This window comes from Neovison vison, chromosome 8, assembly GCF_020171115.1.
Source record: "Neovison vison isolate M4711 chromosome 8, ASM_NN_V1, whole genome shotgun sequence".
Lineage (NCBI taxonomy): Eukaryota > Metazoa > Chordata > Mammalia > Carnivora > Mustelidae > Neogale > Neogale vison.
The window spans coordinates 121,669,282-121,683,309 of record NC_058098.1 but is presented as its reverse complement, the minus strand read 5'-3'; the positions used below and the strand labels follow the sequence as shown (position 1 = coordinate 121,683,309).

The 14,028-nt window shown below is 35.2% G+C and overlaps 1 protein-coding gene across 3 annotated transcripts in view; it reads left to right on the top strand.

The window, feature by feature from the left end:
- PPP1CB (protein phosphatase 1 catalytic subunit beta) overlaps positions 1–11,583 on the top strand; it is a 43,291-nt gene extending 31,708 nt beyond the window's left edge. For all 3 annotated transcript variants that reach the window (XM_044261843.1, XM_044261844.1, XM_044261841.1), the window contains 3 exons: positions 1,793–1,944; positions 4,780–4,914; positions 9,724–11,583. In XM_044261843.1, the coding sequence (XP_044117778.1) occupies positions 1,793–1,944; positions 4,780–4,914; positions 9,724–9,828 (392 nt within the window). In that variant the 3' untranslated portion in view covers positions 9,829–11,583. The remainder of the gene's footprint in view (positions 1–1,792; positions 1,945–4,779; positions 4,915–9,723) is intronic.
- The last annotated feature ends 2,445 nt before the right edge of the window (positions 11,584–14,028 follow it).

Sequence of the window (14,028 nt, the reverse complement as noted above, 5' to 3'; positions counted from 1 at the left end):
TGTGTTGGGTTGTGTGTGTGTGTGTGTGTGTGTGTGTGTGTGTTCTAAAGAATCAGTTTGTGATTCTTTAAAAATCAGGAAGAGCTTGTAAATTTAGACCATCCCCGTGGGTTTTATATGCTGGTGGACTTGTCAGGCATCATAGCAGGAGCTTAGAAAATAGTAATAGAAATTAAGAGTACATTGCCACCAATTCTACAAGGTATTTTAGTAATTCCCGTATTAAGACAAACTATATCATGACTCAAAAAGAAGTTCTTTCCTGATAGAACCTGTATTATGAAGTTCACGAATTACCCAAAAAAAAAAAAAATCTTGAAACTGGCTTATTTTACAAACAAATCATCCCTTAGCACTGATTTCTCCTTCCCTTAGCACTGTAGGTCTTACAAAAGTACTTAATATCACCATCTCAACATCTCCCCCTCTTCATCTCACTATAGTTTGACTTTTAACCATTTTCTTCTCATCCATCAGCAAACTGCTTTCATTAAGGTCTGCTGATAAATTGTAAATGGCACATTTTTTGGTCTTTGTCCTGTTCTAATTATTCGTTGTTTTTGAATCTTAACCACTTCCTACTATTGGATAATTCTTACCCCTTTCAGGAGATCTCTGTTGTTCTAATCTCTTCCTTTTGTTTTGATTATTCCTTCCCAGTATTTTTTTCTCATTCCCCTTTCTCCTTCCTCTGCCTGCATATTAAATGTTTGCTTTCTTAGAGTTCATGTCTTAGTCTTCTCACTTGTCATCCCCAAGGTAGTCTGAGTCCCTCCTAAGACTTACACAATAATGAGTATGACAGAGATACTCAGATAAATATTTTTAGCTCTGACCTCTTTTCTTAAATGCTCAGAACTAAAGCCAGGGATCTGTTCTGATTTTGTTCATCTATATTTCATTTAAGTCCTCCAAACCTTTACAGAAAATGTTTTCTTCCTTCAATCCTTAGGTCAGATACAGTTCCAGTGAAATCTTAGTTGGGTTCACGGAATTACACAAACTGATTCGGAAGTATGTATGTGAAAGAACAAAGGATTGAAAGTAACCAAGACAATCCTGAAGAAAAATACTAAGTGGAGATAACAACCCTTACCAAATATAAAGATGTGTTTAAAAGCTTTTTTAACTTATTGGCTTAAGAATAAATAAAACAGGGGTGCCTGGGTGGCTCAGTGGGTTAATCCTTTGCCTTTGGCTTAGGTCATGATCTCAGGGTCCTGGGATCGAGCCCCACATTAGGCTCTCTGCACAGCAGGGAGTGTGCTTCCCCCTCTCTCTCTACCTACCTCTCTGCCTACTTGTGATCTCTCTCTCTGTTACATGAAGAAAAAAAAAATCTTTAAAAAAAAAAAGAATAAATAAAACATTTTAAAAAAGAATAAATAAAATAGATTAATTGAGTAGGTTGGCACCCAGAAATAGTGTAAATAGCCCCAGTTCAGGAAATGCTGCTGGGTCAGTTGCTTATCCACATGGAGAAACTATGTACAAAAATGAACAGCCTTTTCCGTACATTGTATGCTTAGAGTGTGCCATACACACATTTCCTATATGTGGAAAGAGTTGGAAAGTGCTATTTTCAGCCAGGCAAAATTACATTTATATGGTTGGGCTAGAAAAGCATGGCTAAATTTGGTAGGCCAGGATATTACGGAGCAAGTGATTGTTACTATTTATTAAAGGGTAAAAGGACACAAGAAGAAATGTGATAGAAAAAATGTAATACAGATACGCTTTATTTTATAAACTTTATTTTGTTTTTTCATTGCCATGTTTTTATTCTTTAAAGGTTTGCTCTGTGATTTGCTGTGGTCTGACCCAGATAAGGATGTGCAAGGCTGGGGAGAAAATGATCGTGGTGTTTCCTTCACTTTTGGAGCTGATGTAGTCAGTAAATTTCTGAATCGTCATGATTTAGACTTGATTTGTCGAGCTCATCAGGTATGATATATAAAACTTTTGGGGTGCCTGGGTGGCTCAATTATTAAGCATCTGCCTTCAGCTTGGGTCATGATCCCAGGGTCCTGGGATCGAGTTGTGCATCGGGCTCTCTGCTTGGCGGGAAACCTGCTTCTCCCTCTCTACTCCCCCTGCTTGTGTTCCCTTTCTCACTGTCTCTCTCTCTCTCTCTGTCAAATAAATAAAAATAAAAACTAACTAACTAAATATATATATATAAAATTTGAATATTTTAATACTACGCACAAATCTGCTTTTTTTTATTTTTGAGGAAACTGAGATCCAAGAAAGCTAATTATACAAGGAAAGTAATAAGAGAGGTGAAGCCTATACCTTGATCCCATAATTAGCAGTCTAATGATTTATTAACCATTTTTCACACTTGGGGAGGAAATGTTTCAAACTAAATACATTTTTGCGGTGAACTGCAATGCTGACAGATTTTTTTTGGTGTTTGTCTGAAGCTTTCTAGAAACATTTGATCCCATTTTAATATGATGTCTTATGTATTTTAGATAAGAATCCAGTGACAGTAGTATTAAAGGACACTTCTGAGACAGTTGGGGAAATTCAGTTATAGACTGGGTCTTAGATATGGGGGAGTCGTTGTTTTAGCTTTGCGAAAATAGCATTATTGTGTAAGAAGAATGTCCTTTTTTCAGAAATGAATGCTCAAGCATATAGAGGTAAGATGACATGTCTATGATTTGCTTTAAAACATAACAGCAGAAGGACTCCTGACTGGCTCAGTCAGTAGAGCATGTGGCTCTTGATCTCAGCCTGCTGAGTTCGAGCCCCACATCTGGTATTGAGATTATTTTAAAAAAACAAACAGCAACAACAAAAAAACCACATCAGCAGAAAGAAAAGGGGGGTGAATGAAACAAATGTAGCAGAATCCTAGTAATTTTTGAATTGGTATGTAAATGAGTTTATTGAATTCTACCTTATATATACAGTTTAGGTTTACTTGTGGGCTTTTTTTTTTTTTTATGTCTACCTCCATTGCTATGTTGTATATATATTCTTTAGGGAGGAAATTGTGACTTTTTGACTTTTAAAAATCCATTGCCTTGTAAACTTAGTTGAATAAATGAATTAACAAAGCTTACTTTAATGATAATATATCAAGTCTTCATGCCCTCTGAAATACAATTTTTATGAAATACATTCACTGACAGGTATTTTTATAAACGTTTTCTTGCTACTTTTGAAAGTACTGAAAGTATTTGAAATTTTAAGTATAATACTTTTAAAGATTCCTTGTTTTTTCTTTGCCTGTTAAATGCCATTCCATAATACTTCCCTTTTGGGGGATGCTTTACCTGACTGCTTCTTTATGTGATCCTGTGGGTAAACAAAGATGACTGGCTTTTCATTTTCTGTGCATGTTGTGTGTCACATGCCTTTTTCCTAGTAGAATTTCCTAGTTCCGTTGAAATGAAGTCCATCCCCAAATCCTTTGCTTTTGGCAGTTTCCTTTTGGTAAATATTGTATTTATGATTTAACTAACTAATACAAACCTACTACTAGGGAACAGTGCAGAGCTGCTAAGTTTCCTAAGAAGATACCCACTGATAGTCAGATTTTTCAGCTATAGATTTCCATTCACTGATCTTTACAGAAATGGACAATGTTTTTTTTTTAAAGTCAAGTTATTGAACTACGTTGGTTTGTACAGTCTTTTCCAGACTCTTCCAAAATCATATTCTGCTTGTTGTCAAACATATTATCTGTAAAATTAAGAGACTTAATGCTGGGAAACACCAGAGCCTACAAATACATTCTTTTACAATAAACCTCTTCGTTTAGTAAATGTGTGATGAATAAGTGAAAAAGCAAAACTAAGAACTAAAAAGATATACTGAATGCCAAACACTGTGTATGGCTGATCTAGAATAGATAAGGTGACCAAGATCTTAACAGAAAAGGTTAATACCTAATTTCTACCATGATATAATTATAGTAGGAGCATTGATCTGATACTAAGGTAGGAATTATTTTAAAATGTTAATTATTTGGGGGGAGCCTGGGTGGCTCAGTTGGTTAAGTGTTTCTTGGTTTCAGCCAGGGCATGATCTCAGGTTCTTGAGATCAAGCCCCACATCGAGCTCTGTGCAGAGTCTGCTTGTCCCTCTCGCTTTGCTCCTTCCCCTTTGTGCATGGGCACTTAATCTCTCTCCCTCCTTCCCTTCCCCCCTTTCTCATAAATAAAATCTTTAAATAAATAAAAAATAAATGTAAGTTATTTTAGAAGTCCTTTCTTATTAGCAAGTATTATAGGATAATTTTGCTTAATCAAAGGATGCCTAAAAGACTTAAAAATTATTCTTGCCTACCATAAATAAATATAAAGTGTTTATGTGTCATTGCATTTACTTCTCAGATTTGTAGAGCTGAGAAACATAAGTTGTTTCAATCATTCATAAGTTGGTAACAGATTCTAGAAATCATGTTAAATCATTAAAGAGTTAAGGATTCCATAGTTGTGATATATTGCCATTATCTAAAAAGTACTTGGTATCCAAAGTCTTTGTAGATACTGTACTTACTAGCATATGGAGAGCCTTAGAAATGGTATAGTTTTTAAACATTTTAGTTATCACAAATGTATTATTTCATTTAAGCTAAATCTTGCCATTATAGAAAAGGCATACCAGTTTCAGTATTTCTAAGACAAGTTTAAAAATCAAGCTCCCAAAACAAAATAGTGTTTATTTTTAGGTCTTTGTCACACTAATCTCAATAAATAATATAGATAGTGGAGAATTAGTTATAAATAAGTTGAGTTTTTTCTTTGACCTTTCCTTTCACAGGTGGTAGAAGATGGATATGAGTTTTTTGCTAAACGACAATTGGTAACCCTATTTTCAGCCCCAAATTACTGTGGCGAGTTTGATAATGCTGGTGGAATGATGAGTGTGGATGAAACTTTGATGTGTTCATTTCAGGTATGATATAATATATGTAAATCAGTTTTATTCAAAAGTGATTATCTGGAGCATTTGGGTGGCTCAGTCAGTTGGGCAGCTGCCTTCAGCTTGGTCATGGTCCCAGGGTCCTAGGCTCGAGCCCCTCATGGGGCTTCCTACTCAATGGGGAGTCTGCTTCTCTCTCTTCCTCTACCCCATCCCTCTCCCTCTGCTCATGATCTGCCTCTCTCTTTCTCTCTCCTCTCAAATAAATAAATAAATAAAATCTTTTTTTTTTTAAGTGATTATAACAGATTTGTTAGAGATTTCTGTTTTCATTCACAAAGGTTCCAGACATTTTGGTATGTATCAAACATTAGAGTTTTGAAGAACTTAAGTTAGTCATTCTTGATGCAGATGTTTGAATTGTTAAATTCCTGTGTCACTTCTTGGAATAGGGGCTTAACCTATGAAAAGAATGTGAATTCAGTTAGTCACTTAGATTTTGTTTCCTTTTGCAAGAAACAGACCAACTCTGGCTTTATAGTTTGCTACTTAAAACCATTCTTGTTCACAGACTAAAACAACTTCAGTACTTTGGTTTTTTGCAAAAGGTTTTATGTCCCTCTCGTGCATGTACTATATTTCTCTTTATCTAAATGTAGAGGGGCTTTCCTGTCCTTCTTTCCCTTTATTGTATTATACTGTTTCTGTCAGCTAGTACAGCTAGTACAGCTGACAGAAACAGTGTAAATATGTGACTCCTCATTTAAGCATAGGAACTAGACCTTATCCTTCAGCATTTAGCATAGTGGAATTGAATTAATTTCTTTTTCACTGAGATCCTGTGATGCTCTGAATAGTCTTAAGAAATGCTTCATAAACCTTTTCTACACACTTTTTGTGTAAATATTGAAAATTTCTGTGTATAATGTAGGTTAAAGCTTTATTAACACAGAATAAATACAGTAAAAAAGTCAGACTATAACAAGTATTGGTGAGGATGTGGAGAAATTGGAACCTTCATACATTGATGGAGGGAATGTAAAATGGTGCAACCGCTTTTGAAAAGTGTGTGGTAGTTCCTTAAAGAGTTAAACATAGACTTTCTATATAACCCAGCAAATCCACTCATGGGTATACCCAAAAGAATGGAAGGGAGATACTCAAATACAGGTATATACATATTCATAGGAGCATTATTTATAATTGCCAAAATGTGGAAACCACCTAAATGTCCATCAACTAAGGAATGAAAACAAAATGTGGAATATCCATTAAATGCCATATTGTTTGACAATTAAAAGGAATGAAGTACAGATACATGCTACCACATGAATGAACCTCTAAAACATTATCTCAGTGAGGAGTCAGTCACAATGTATGATTTTGTTTATGTGAATTAGCCAGAAAAGACAAATAAGTAGAAAAAGATTAGTATTTCCTTGGAGTTGAAGGGAGTTAGGGGAGTAGAGAATGGAAATCTGGAGTGATTGCTAATGGGAGCAAGATTTCTTTCTCTAAAATTAGATTGTAGCAGTTGTTGTACAACTCTTAAGTTTTTTAAAAATCATTGATTTGTATGTTTCGAAGTTGGACTTCATGGTATGTAAAATATTTAAATACATTTTCTAAGATCTACACATAAAGTTAAGATTAAAGAGCTTGTGACTGATTACCCTCTAATAAATAGTAGTAGGGTCCATTAATGCACAGTATAATACTAGTTTCAGGAATAGAATTTAGTGATTCATCACTTACATATAACACCCAGTGCTCGTAACAAGTGCCCTCCTTATACCCATTACCCATTTAACCTATCCCCCTATCTACCTCCCCCAGTCAGCCCTCAATTTGTTCTCTATAGTTAAGAGTCTGTTTTATGGCTTATGGTTTGCTTGTCTCCCTTTTTTTTTTCTTGCCCCTCTGTTCCTCTGTTCTGTCACAAGGTATTGGTCTTTCTCAAACTGACTTAATTTTGCTTAGTATTATATACTGTGATTCTATCCATATCATTGCAAAGGGCAAGACTTCATTCTTTTTCTTTGGCTGACTAATGCTCTACTGTATATCTATACCACATTTTTTTTTAACCTTTATTTGATTTTATTTGATTTTATTTTTTTCAAAACAGGTGAGAAAGAATATTTATTTAGAATAAGAAGATAATAAAAATATAAAATTTTAAATTCTGAAAAATATTACAAAAATCAAAAAAACACAATATTTCAGTAAGGTAACTGACTAAAATCTATAAATACTTTTTTCCTCTACATTTCTTTTTTTTTTTTTTTTAATTTCTTTTCAGCATACCAGTATTCATTGTTTTTGTACCACACCCAGTGCTCCATGCAATACGTGCCCTCCCTAATACCCACCACCTTGTTCCCCCAACCTCCCATCCCCCGCCCCTTCAAAACCCTCAGATTGTTTTTCAGAGTCCATAGTCTCTCATGGTTCACCTCCCCTTCCTCAACTCCCTTCTCCTCTCCATCTCCTCATGTCCTCCATGTTATTTGTTATGCTCCACAAATAAGTGAGACCATATGATAATTGACTCTCTCTGCTTGACTTATTTCACTCAGCATAATCTCTTCCAGTCCTGTCCATGTTGCTACAAAAGTTGGGTATTCATCCTTTCTAATAGAGGCATAATACTCCATAGTGTATATGGGACCACATCTTCCTTATCCATTTGTCCGTTGAAGGGCATCTTGGTTCTTTCCACAGTTTGGTGACCGTGGCCATTGCTGCTATGAACATTGGGGTACAGATGGCCCTTCTGTATCTTTGGGGTAAATACCCAGTAGTGCAATTGCAGGGTCATAGGGAAGCTCTATTTTTTTTTTTTTTTGGAAGCTCTGTTTTTAATTTCTTGAGGAATCTCCACACCATTCTCCAAAGTGACTGAACCAACTTGCATTCCCACCAACAGTGTAAGAGGGTTCCCCTTTATCCACATCCTCTCTAACACACGTTGTTTACTGTCTTATTAATTTTGGCCATTCTACCTGGTGTAAGGTGGTATCTCAGTGTGGTTTTAATCGGAATCTCCCTGATGGCTAGTGATGATGAACATTTTTTCATGTTTCTGATAGTCATTTGTATGTCTTCATTGGAGAAGTGTCTGTTGATATCTTCTGCCCATTTTTTGATATGATTATCTGTTGTGTGTGTGTTGAGTTTGAGGAGTTCTTTATAGATCCTGAATATCAACCTCTTGTCTGTACTGTCATTTGCAGATACCTTCTCCCATTCTGTGGGTTGCCTCTTTGTTTTGTTGACTGTTTCCTTTGCTGTGCAGAAGCTTTTGATCTTGATGAAATCCCAAAAGTTCATTTTCGCTTTTGTTTCCTTTGCCTTTGGAGACATATCTTGAAAGAAGTTGCTGTGGCTGATATTGAAGAGGTTACTGCCTATGTTCTCTAGGATTCTGATGGATTCCTGTCTCACGTTGAGGTCTTTTATCCATTTTGAGTTTATCTTTGTGTATGGTGTAAGAGAATGGTCGAGTTTCATTCTTCTACATATAGCTGTCCAGTTTTCCCTGCACCATTTATTGAAGAGACTGTCTTTTTTCCACTTCTATACCACATCTTTATCCATTCATCAGTCAATGGGCTTTTGGGCTCTTTCCATAATTTGGCTGTTGTTGATAATGCTGCTGTCAAAATCAGGGTAAAATGTATCCCTCTGAATCAGTATTTTTGTATCCTTTGGATAAATATTTAGTAGTGCAATTGCTGAGTTGTAGGGTAGTTTTATTTTTAACTTTTTGAGGAACCTCCAGAGTGACTGCACCAGTTTGCATTCCCAGAACCAGCAGTGTAAGGGGGATCCACTTTCTCAACATCTTGTTTCTTGTGTTAAATTTAGCTGTTCTGACAAGTGTGAGGTGATAGCATACTTTTGATTTGTATTTTCCTGATGATGAGTGATCTTGAGCACTTTTTCCCTTGTGTAGCCAGCTTGATCTTTTGACTCATAAACTAAGTGTTCTTCACTCACCACAGGGATACAGTAATTAAATTTGTTTTCTTTTTCTTTTCTTTTCCTTTCTTTCTTCTCCCCCCACCCACCTTTTTTTTAATTTAATGTGCCTGGGTGGCTCAGTTGTTTAAGTGTCCCATTCTTGATTTTGGCTCAGGCCATGATCTCAGGGTCATGAGATTGAGCCCTGCATTGGCTCCACGGTGATAACACTGGGACTGGAGCTTGCTTAAGATTCTCTCTCCCTCGGGACGCCTGGGTGGCTCAGTTGGTTAAGCAGCTGCCTTCGGCTCAGGTCATGATCCCAGCATCCTGGGATCGAGTCCCACATCGGGCTCCTTGCTCCGCAGGGAGCCTGCTTCTCCCTCTGACTCTACCTGCCACTCTGTCTGCCTGTGCTCGCTCTCTCTCTCTCTCTGACAAATAAATAAATAAAATCTTTAAAAAAAAAAAAGATTCTCTCTCCCTCTACCCAACCCCCAACTCCCATGTGCACACCTTCTCTTTCTCTCTTTCACAATAAAGAAATTAAAGTTTAAAAAAAAAAAAAAATTTTTTTTTTTTTTAAACGTAAAGGATTGGGAAGTTATAGGATTTGTGTGCTTGAGCTTTTGTTTTTAAATTAACAGAATGACAATACCAATATTCAGATATTTAGTTATCTATGCAAACTTTTTAAATGTGAGAAATGTTCATGAAACTTTTCTGTTATTTTCTGTACTTTTATTGCAATTTGTGTAATTACGTAAATATTTTATTTACAATTTGTTATTTCTTGAAAAGTCCACTTTCCTAACAATTTTCTTTAACTTATTGCTTTTGAAAGAATAACACTGTTAATAAATTATTTACTTTAAGATATTGAAACCATCTGAAAAGAAAGCTAAGTACCAGTATGGTGGACTGAATTCAGGACGTCCTGTCACTCCACCTCGAACAGCTAATCCACCGAAGAAAAGGTGAAGAAAGGAATTCTGTAAAGAAACCATCAGATTTGTTAAGGACATACTTCATAATATATAAGTGTGCACTGTAAAACCATCCAGCCATTTGACACCCTTTATGATGTCACACCTTTAACTTAAGGAGACGGGTAAAGGATCTTAAATTTTTTTCTAATAGAAAGATGTGCTACACTGTATTGTAATAAGTATACTCTGTTATAATATTCAGCAAAGTTAAATCCAAATTCAAAATTACCCATTAAAAGTTACATCTTCACATATCACAGTTTTTAAAGTTGAAAAGCATCCCAGTTAAACTAGTTGTGATAGTTAAACCAGATGAAAGCATGATGATCCATCTGTGTAATGTGGTTTTAGTGTTGCTTGGTTGTTTAATTATTTTGGGCTTGTTTTTTGTTTTGTTCTGTTTTTTGCTAGAATAATGGCAAATATTTTAAATTTCTTTTCCCTGAACATTTTTTTCAAGTGAAATGTGGGAAGAGCTTTAAAGACATTCACCAACTATTATTTTCCCTTGCTTATTTACTTATGTACCTGTTTGATCTTACTGAGAAAACTTACGCCTCATTACAGTAAAAAGGAATTTTAGAGATTGATATTTTTAAAAAACAGGCAAACTATCCAATCCAGTGATTGAATCAGACAGTTTGACTGGGCAAACTTTACAGCTGATAGTGAATATTTTGCTTTATACAGAAATTGCCACTGATTTGGATTTGTGCACTCTAATTTTTAACTTATTGATGCTCTATCGTGCAGTAGCATTTCATTTAACTTTAAGATAAGGCTCATATAGTATTACCCAACTAGTTGGTAATGTGATTATGTGGTACCTTGGCTTTAGGTTTTAATTCGCACGGAACACCTTTTGGCATGCTTAACTTTCTGGTAACACCCTCACCTGCATTGGTTTTGTTTTTGTTTTTGTTTTTGTTTTTTTTGGTTTTTTGTTGTTGTTGTTGTTGTTGTTGCTATTTGTTTTTAGATTCACAGAACATGAGAATCCTTTTTTGACAAGCCTTGGAAAGCTGACACTATCTCTTTCCCTCCCTCTTTACGAAGGATGTATTTAAATGAATGCTGGTCAGTGGGACATTTTGTCAACTATGGTTATTGGGTGCTTAACTGTCTAATATTGCCATGTGAATGTTGTATACGATTGTAAGGCTTATGTCACTAAAGATTTTTATTCTGATTTTTCATGATCAAAGTTCATACAATATTGTATAGACATGCTTTGTAGTGAACTATAGTAGCAATAATTTCTGTACATGATCAAGGGTTTATTGCAGCATTTCTTTTCTTGTCTCTTTTTTTAAAGGGTTAGTATTAACAAATGACAAAGAGTAGAAAAGTCAACATAAAGGTTTTAGAAGGAGAACTTACAGGACACAGATTTGTAATTCTTTGGATGCGACCCTTTTAGATGTGATTCCAAAAGCTTTTATTGAGTATTGTCAAATTTGTAAGCTTCATAGGGATGGACATCATATTTATAATGCCCTTCTTCTATATGTGCTACCATTGATGTGAAATTCTTGACCGTAATATTGTCTTTGAAAATGTTCAATTGAGAATTCTGTTAACTTACATTTTATGAATTGGCGTATTGTATTACTGCAAGAGATTTGATTTTCAGCACAGTGCAAAGTTCTTTCAAATGCATATGTCTTTTTTTCTAATTCCATTTTGTTTTAAAGCACATTTTAAATGTAGTTTTCTCATTTAGTAAAAGTTGTCTAATTGATATGAAGCCTGACTGGTTATTTTATTCCTTTTTTTTTCCCATTTATAATGAGACATTTAGACACACATTCTATTCAAAGAGAGTTTAATGTCTGACATATATTGAGTTGATTCTTTTCTGGAAGTGTTCATGTACTACATGTGATGTATTGGGTTGGGTTACACAGGCTTTTATGTAATGTGATTTAAATATCTTCCTAATCGGAGTGAAAGTTGAGCAATTTCTAGTAGAATTTTAGATGTACTCTTAATAGCCGTAGTGAAGCAGGTCTAGAAAAATACATTTTTGGCAGGAGACAGGACAGTCTTTTATTAATCTCTATGTTCGAACATTTAGTTTGAATTCAACTTACTGTGTTTTTATAATAATTCATCCAGGTCAGTATTGAATATGAAAAAATAGTCATTAAGCATATTAATATTGGTCACTAAATTTAAAGGATAGAAATCTATGTTTAAAAATTATTCAAGCAGTTGGGCTCCTGGCTGGTTCAGTCAGAGGAGCATAGGATTCTCGTTCCTCAAGGTCATGAATATGAGCCCCATGTTGGGTGTAGAGATTACTAAAAAAAAAATATTACACAAGCCATCTTAAAACCACTTTAAAAGTTTCTATCATATAATGTTACAAATATTATCTCGTTGGTAACACTGCTACTTCAAATAAATAAAACTCCCATTTCTTAAGAGAAAACTACCCTGTGGTTCTAGTGTCACTAAATTTATGTCTTTCTTCCTCTCTGGTTTTTAATTTCTATGTTCAAATTTATCTTTAATGCAAATGTCATGACATTTAAATTAAACATGCTAGTATGAGGGATCACAAATTATCAGGTTATAATTTTGTTAGTTCCTAACTGGAAAAAATCACCTACATTGTGCTACCCCTTGTGTTTGAAACTTCAACATTTTTCGTTTTAATTTTGCCTAGGGACAAATTTAATCATGATCGTCAAGACTGGTTTGTGCAAAATGTTGAGTCAGGATACCAGCAAGAAGAATTTAAAGCTTTAAAAGGTGGTCCGTTAATTGGAAGTGTTAGGGGTGTTGAAAGGATATATATATGCCTTTCAAAAAAAAAAATTCACTGAGGGAAAACCAGGAACATCTTGAGATGTATGCCTTAAGAACATTAAAGTATAATCACTGAGCCAAGAAACTGAAATAGTATCATCATTTATAAGTTCAGGTATGTTTGTTCCTTTGTCTCCTTGGCATCCATAACTCTTGAACAAAAAGAACAATTATTTTCTTTCACATCTATATACTAAAAATGTGTTTAGAGAAGGAAAGTGGTCAGTTTTGTTCAGGTTTATCTGCATTGACCTAACCCCCCTCCTTCTTTCCTTAAGAATCCATCCCTGAATCGAAGCTGTGCCTGAAAAGACACAAAATAGCCTAAGTATACCAGTGGCATCTGCTGAGAAATACTGTGTCCCTTTTGCTAATAGTTTTCAGTGTTTTATAATTTCCTTAAACAGCTAAGTGGTTAAAGGAATTTTAAAGTGGTAAAGAGATTTTCATTCCTTGCAAAATGAACAGGAGTTAAATAAGACATAAACCGATTCCATGTAAGTATACACATAGAGTTTTATTATCTTCGCTCTCTTTAAAATGTTTATTCAGTAAAAGTGAAATTTAGATTCAGTGTAATAATTTTGATCTGTTAAAATTGGATTTTACCTGTACCTTTGAATTCCAGAATTTCTAAACAAGTTCCCTAGTTAGAAAATTGTAAAAGTCAAAACTTACTTCCTCAGCCACCACCTCCTCTATTAGTTGACTTATAAACTTCTTTGTCACTGTGATTTACTTTCTCATTCAGGTCTCTCTAGCTCTCTCATGCAGGTGTAAGGGATGGAATTACTTGAGAAATCATTTATTGGTAGAATTCATGAAGCTACTCAATTTACCAAATTAAAATTAATAACCTACTTTATTATCTCTTAAAAATGTGTGAAGCCCAGGACCCAACTTTCAACATGGAGCTGTTGTGTAGTATCTAACTAAAGAAAGTTTTAAAAACAAGTTCTGGGGCACCTGGGTGGCTCAGTCGGTTAAGTGGCTGCCTTTGGCTCAGGTCATGATTCTAGGGTCCTGGGATTGAGTCCTGTGTCAGGCTCCCTTCTCAGCAGAGAGCCTGCTTCTCCCTCTCCCTGCCGCTCTGCCTACTTGTGCTCTCCTATCTCTCTGTCAAATAAATAAAATAGAAAGGAAAAGAGAGTCCCTATGTCCCAGAATAATTGCCTCAGGTTTTGTAGCCCATGCCTAGTTAGGGCCTGGTAACTCCACTGAGGTTAATTTGATAATATTACTAGGTTAAAAGCTTTCTGTTACTGTACTGTAACACCTGTTTTGAATGAAGTACCTTAATCTTTCATCAGCTGAGTTCCCTAAACTCTTTGGATGTGGTCATTGACAGGTTAACGCAAACTGTGGTCTATTCCATTTT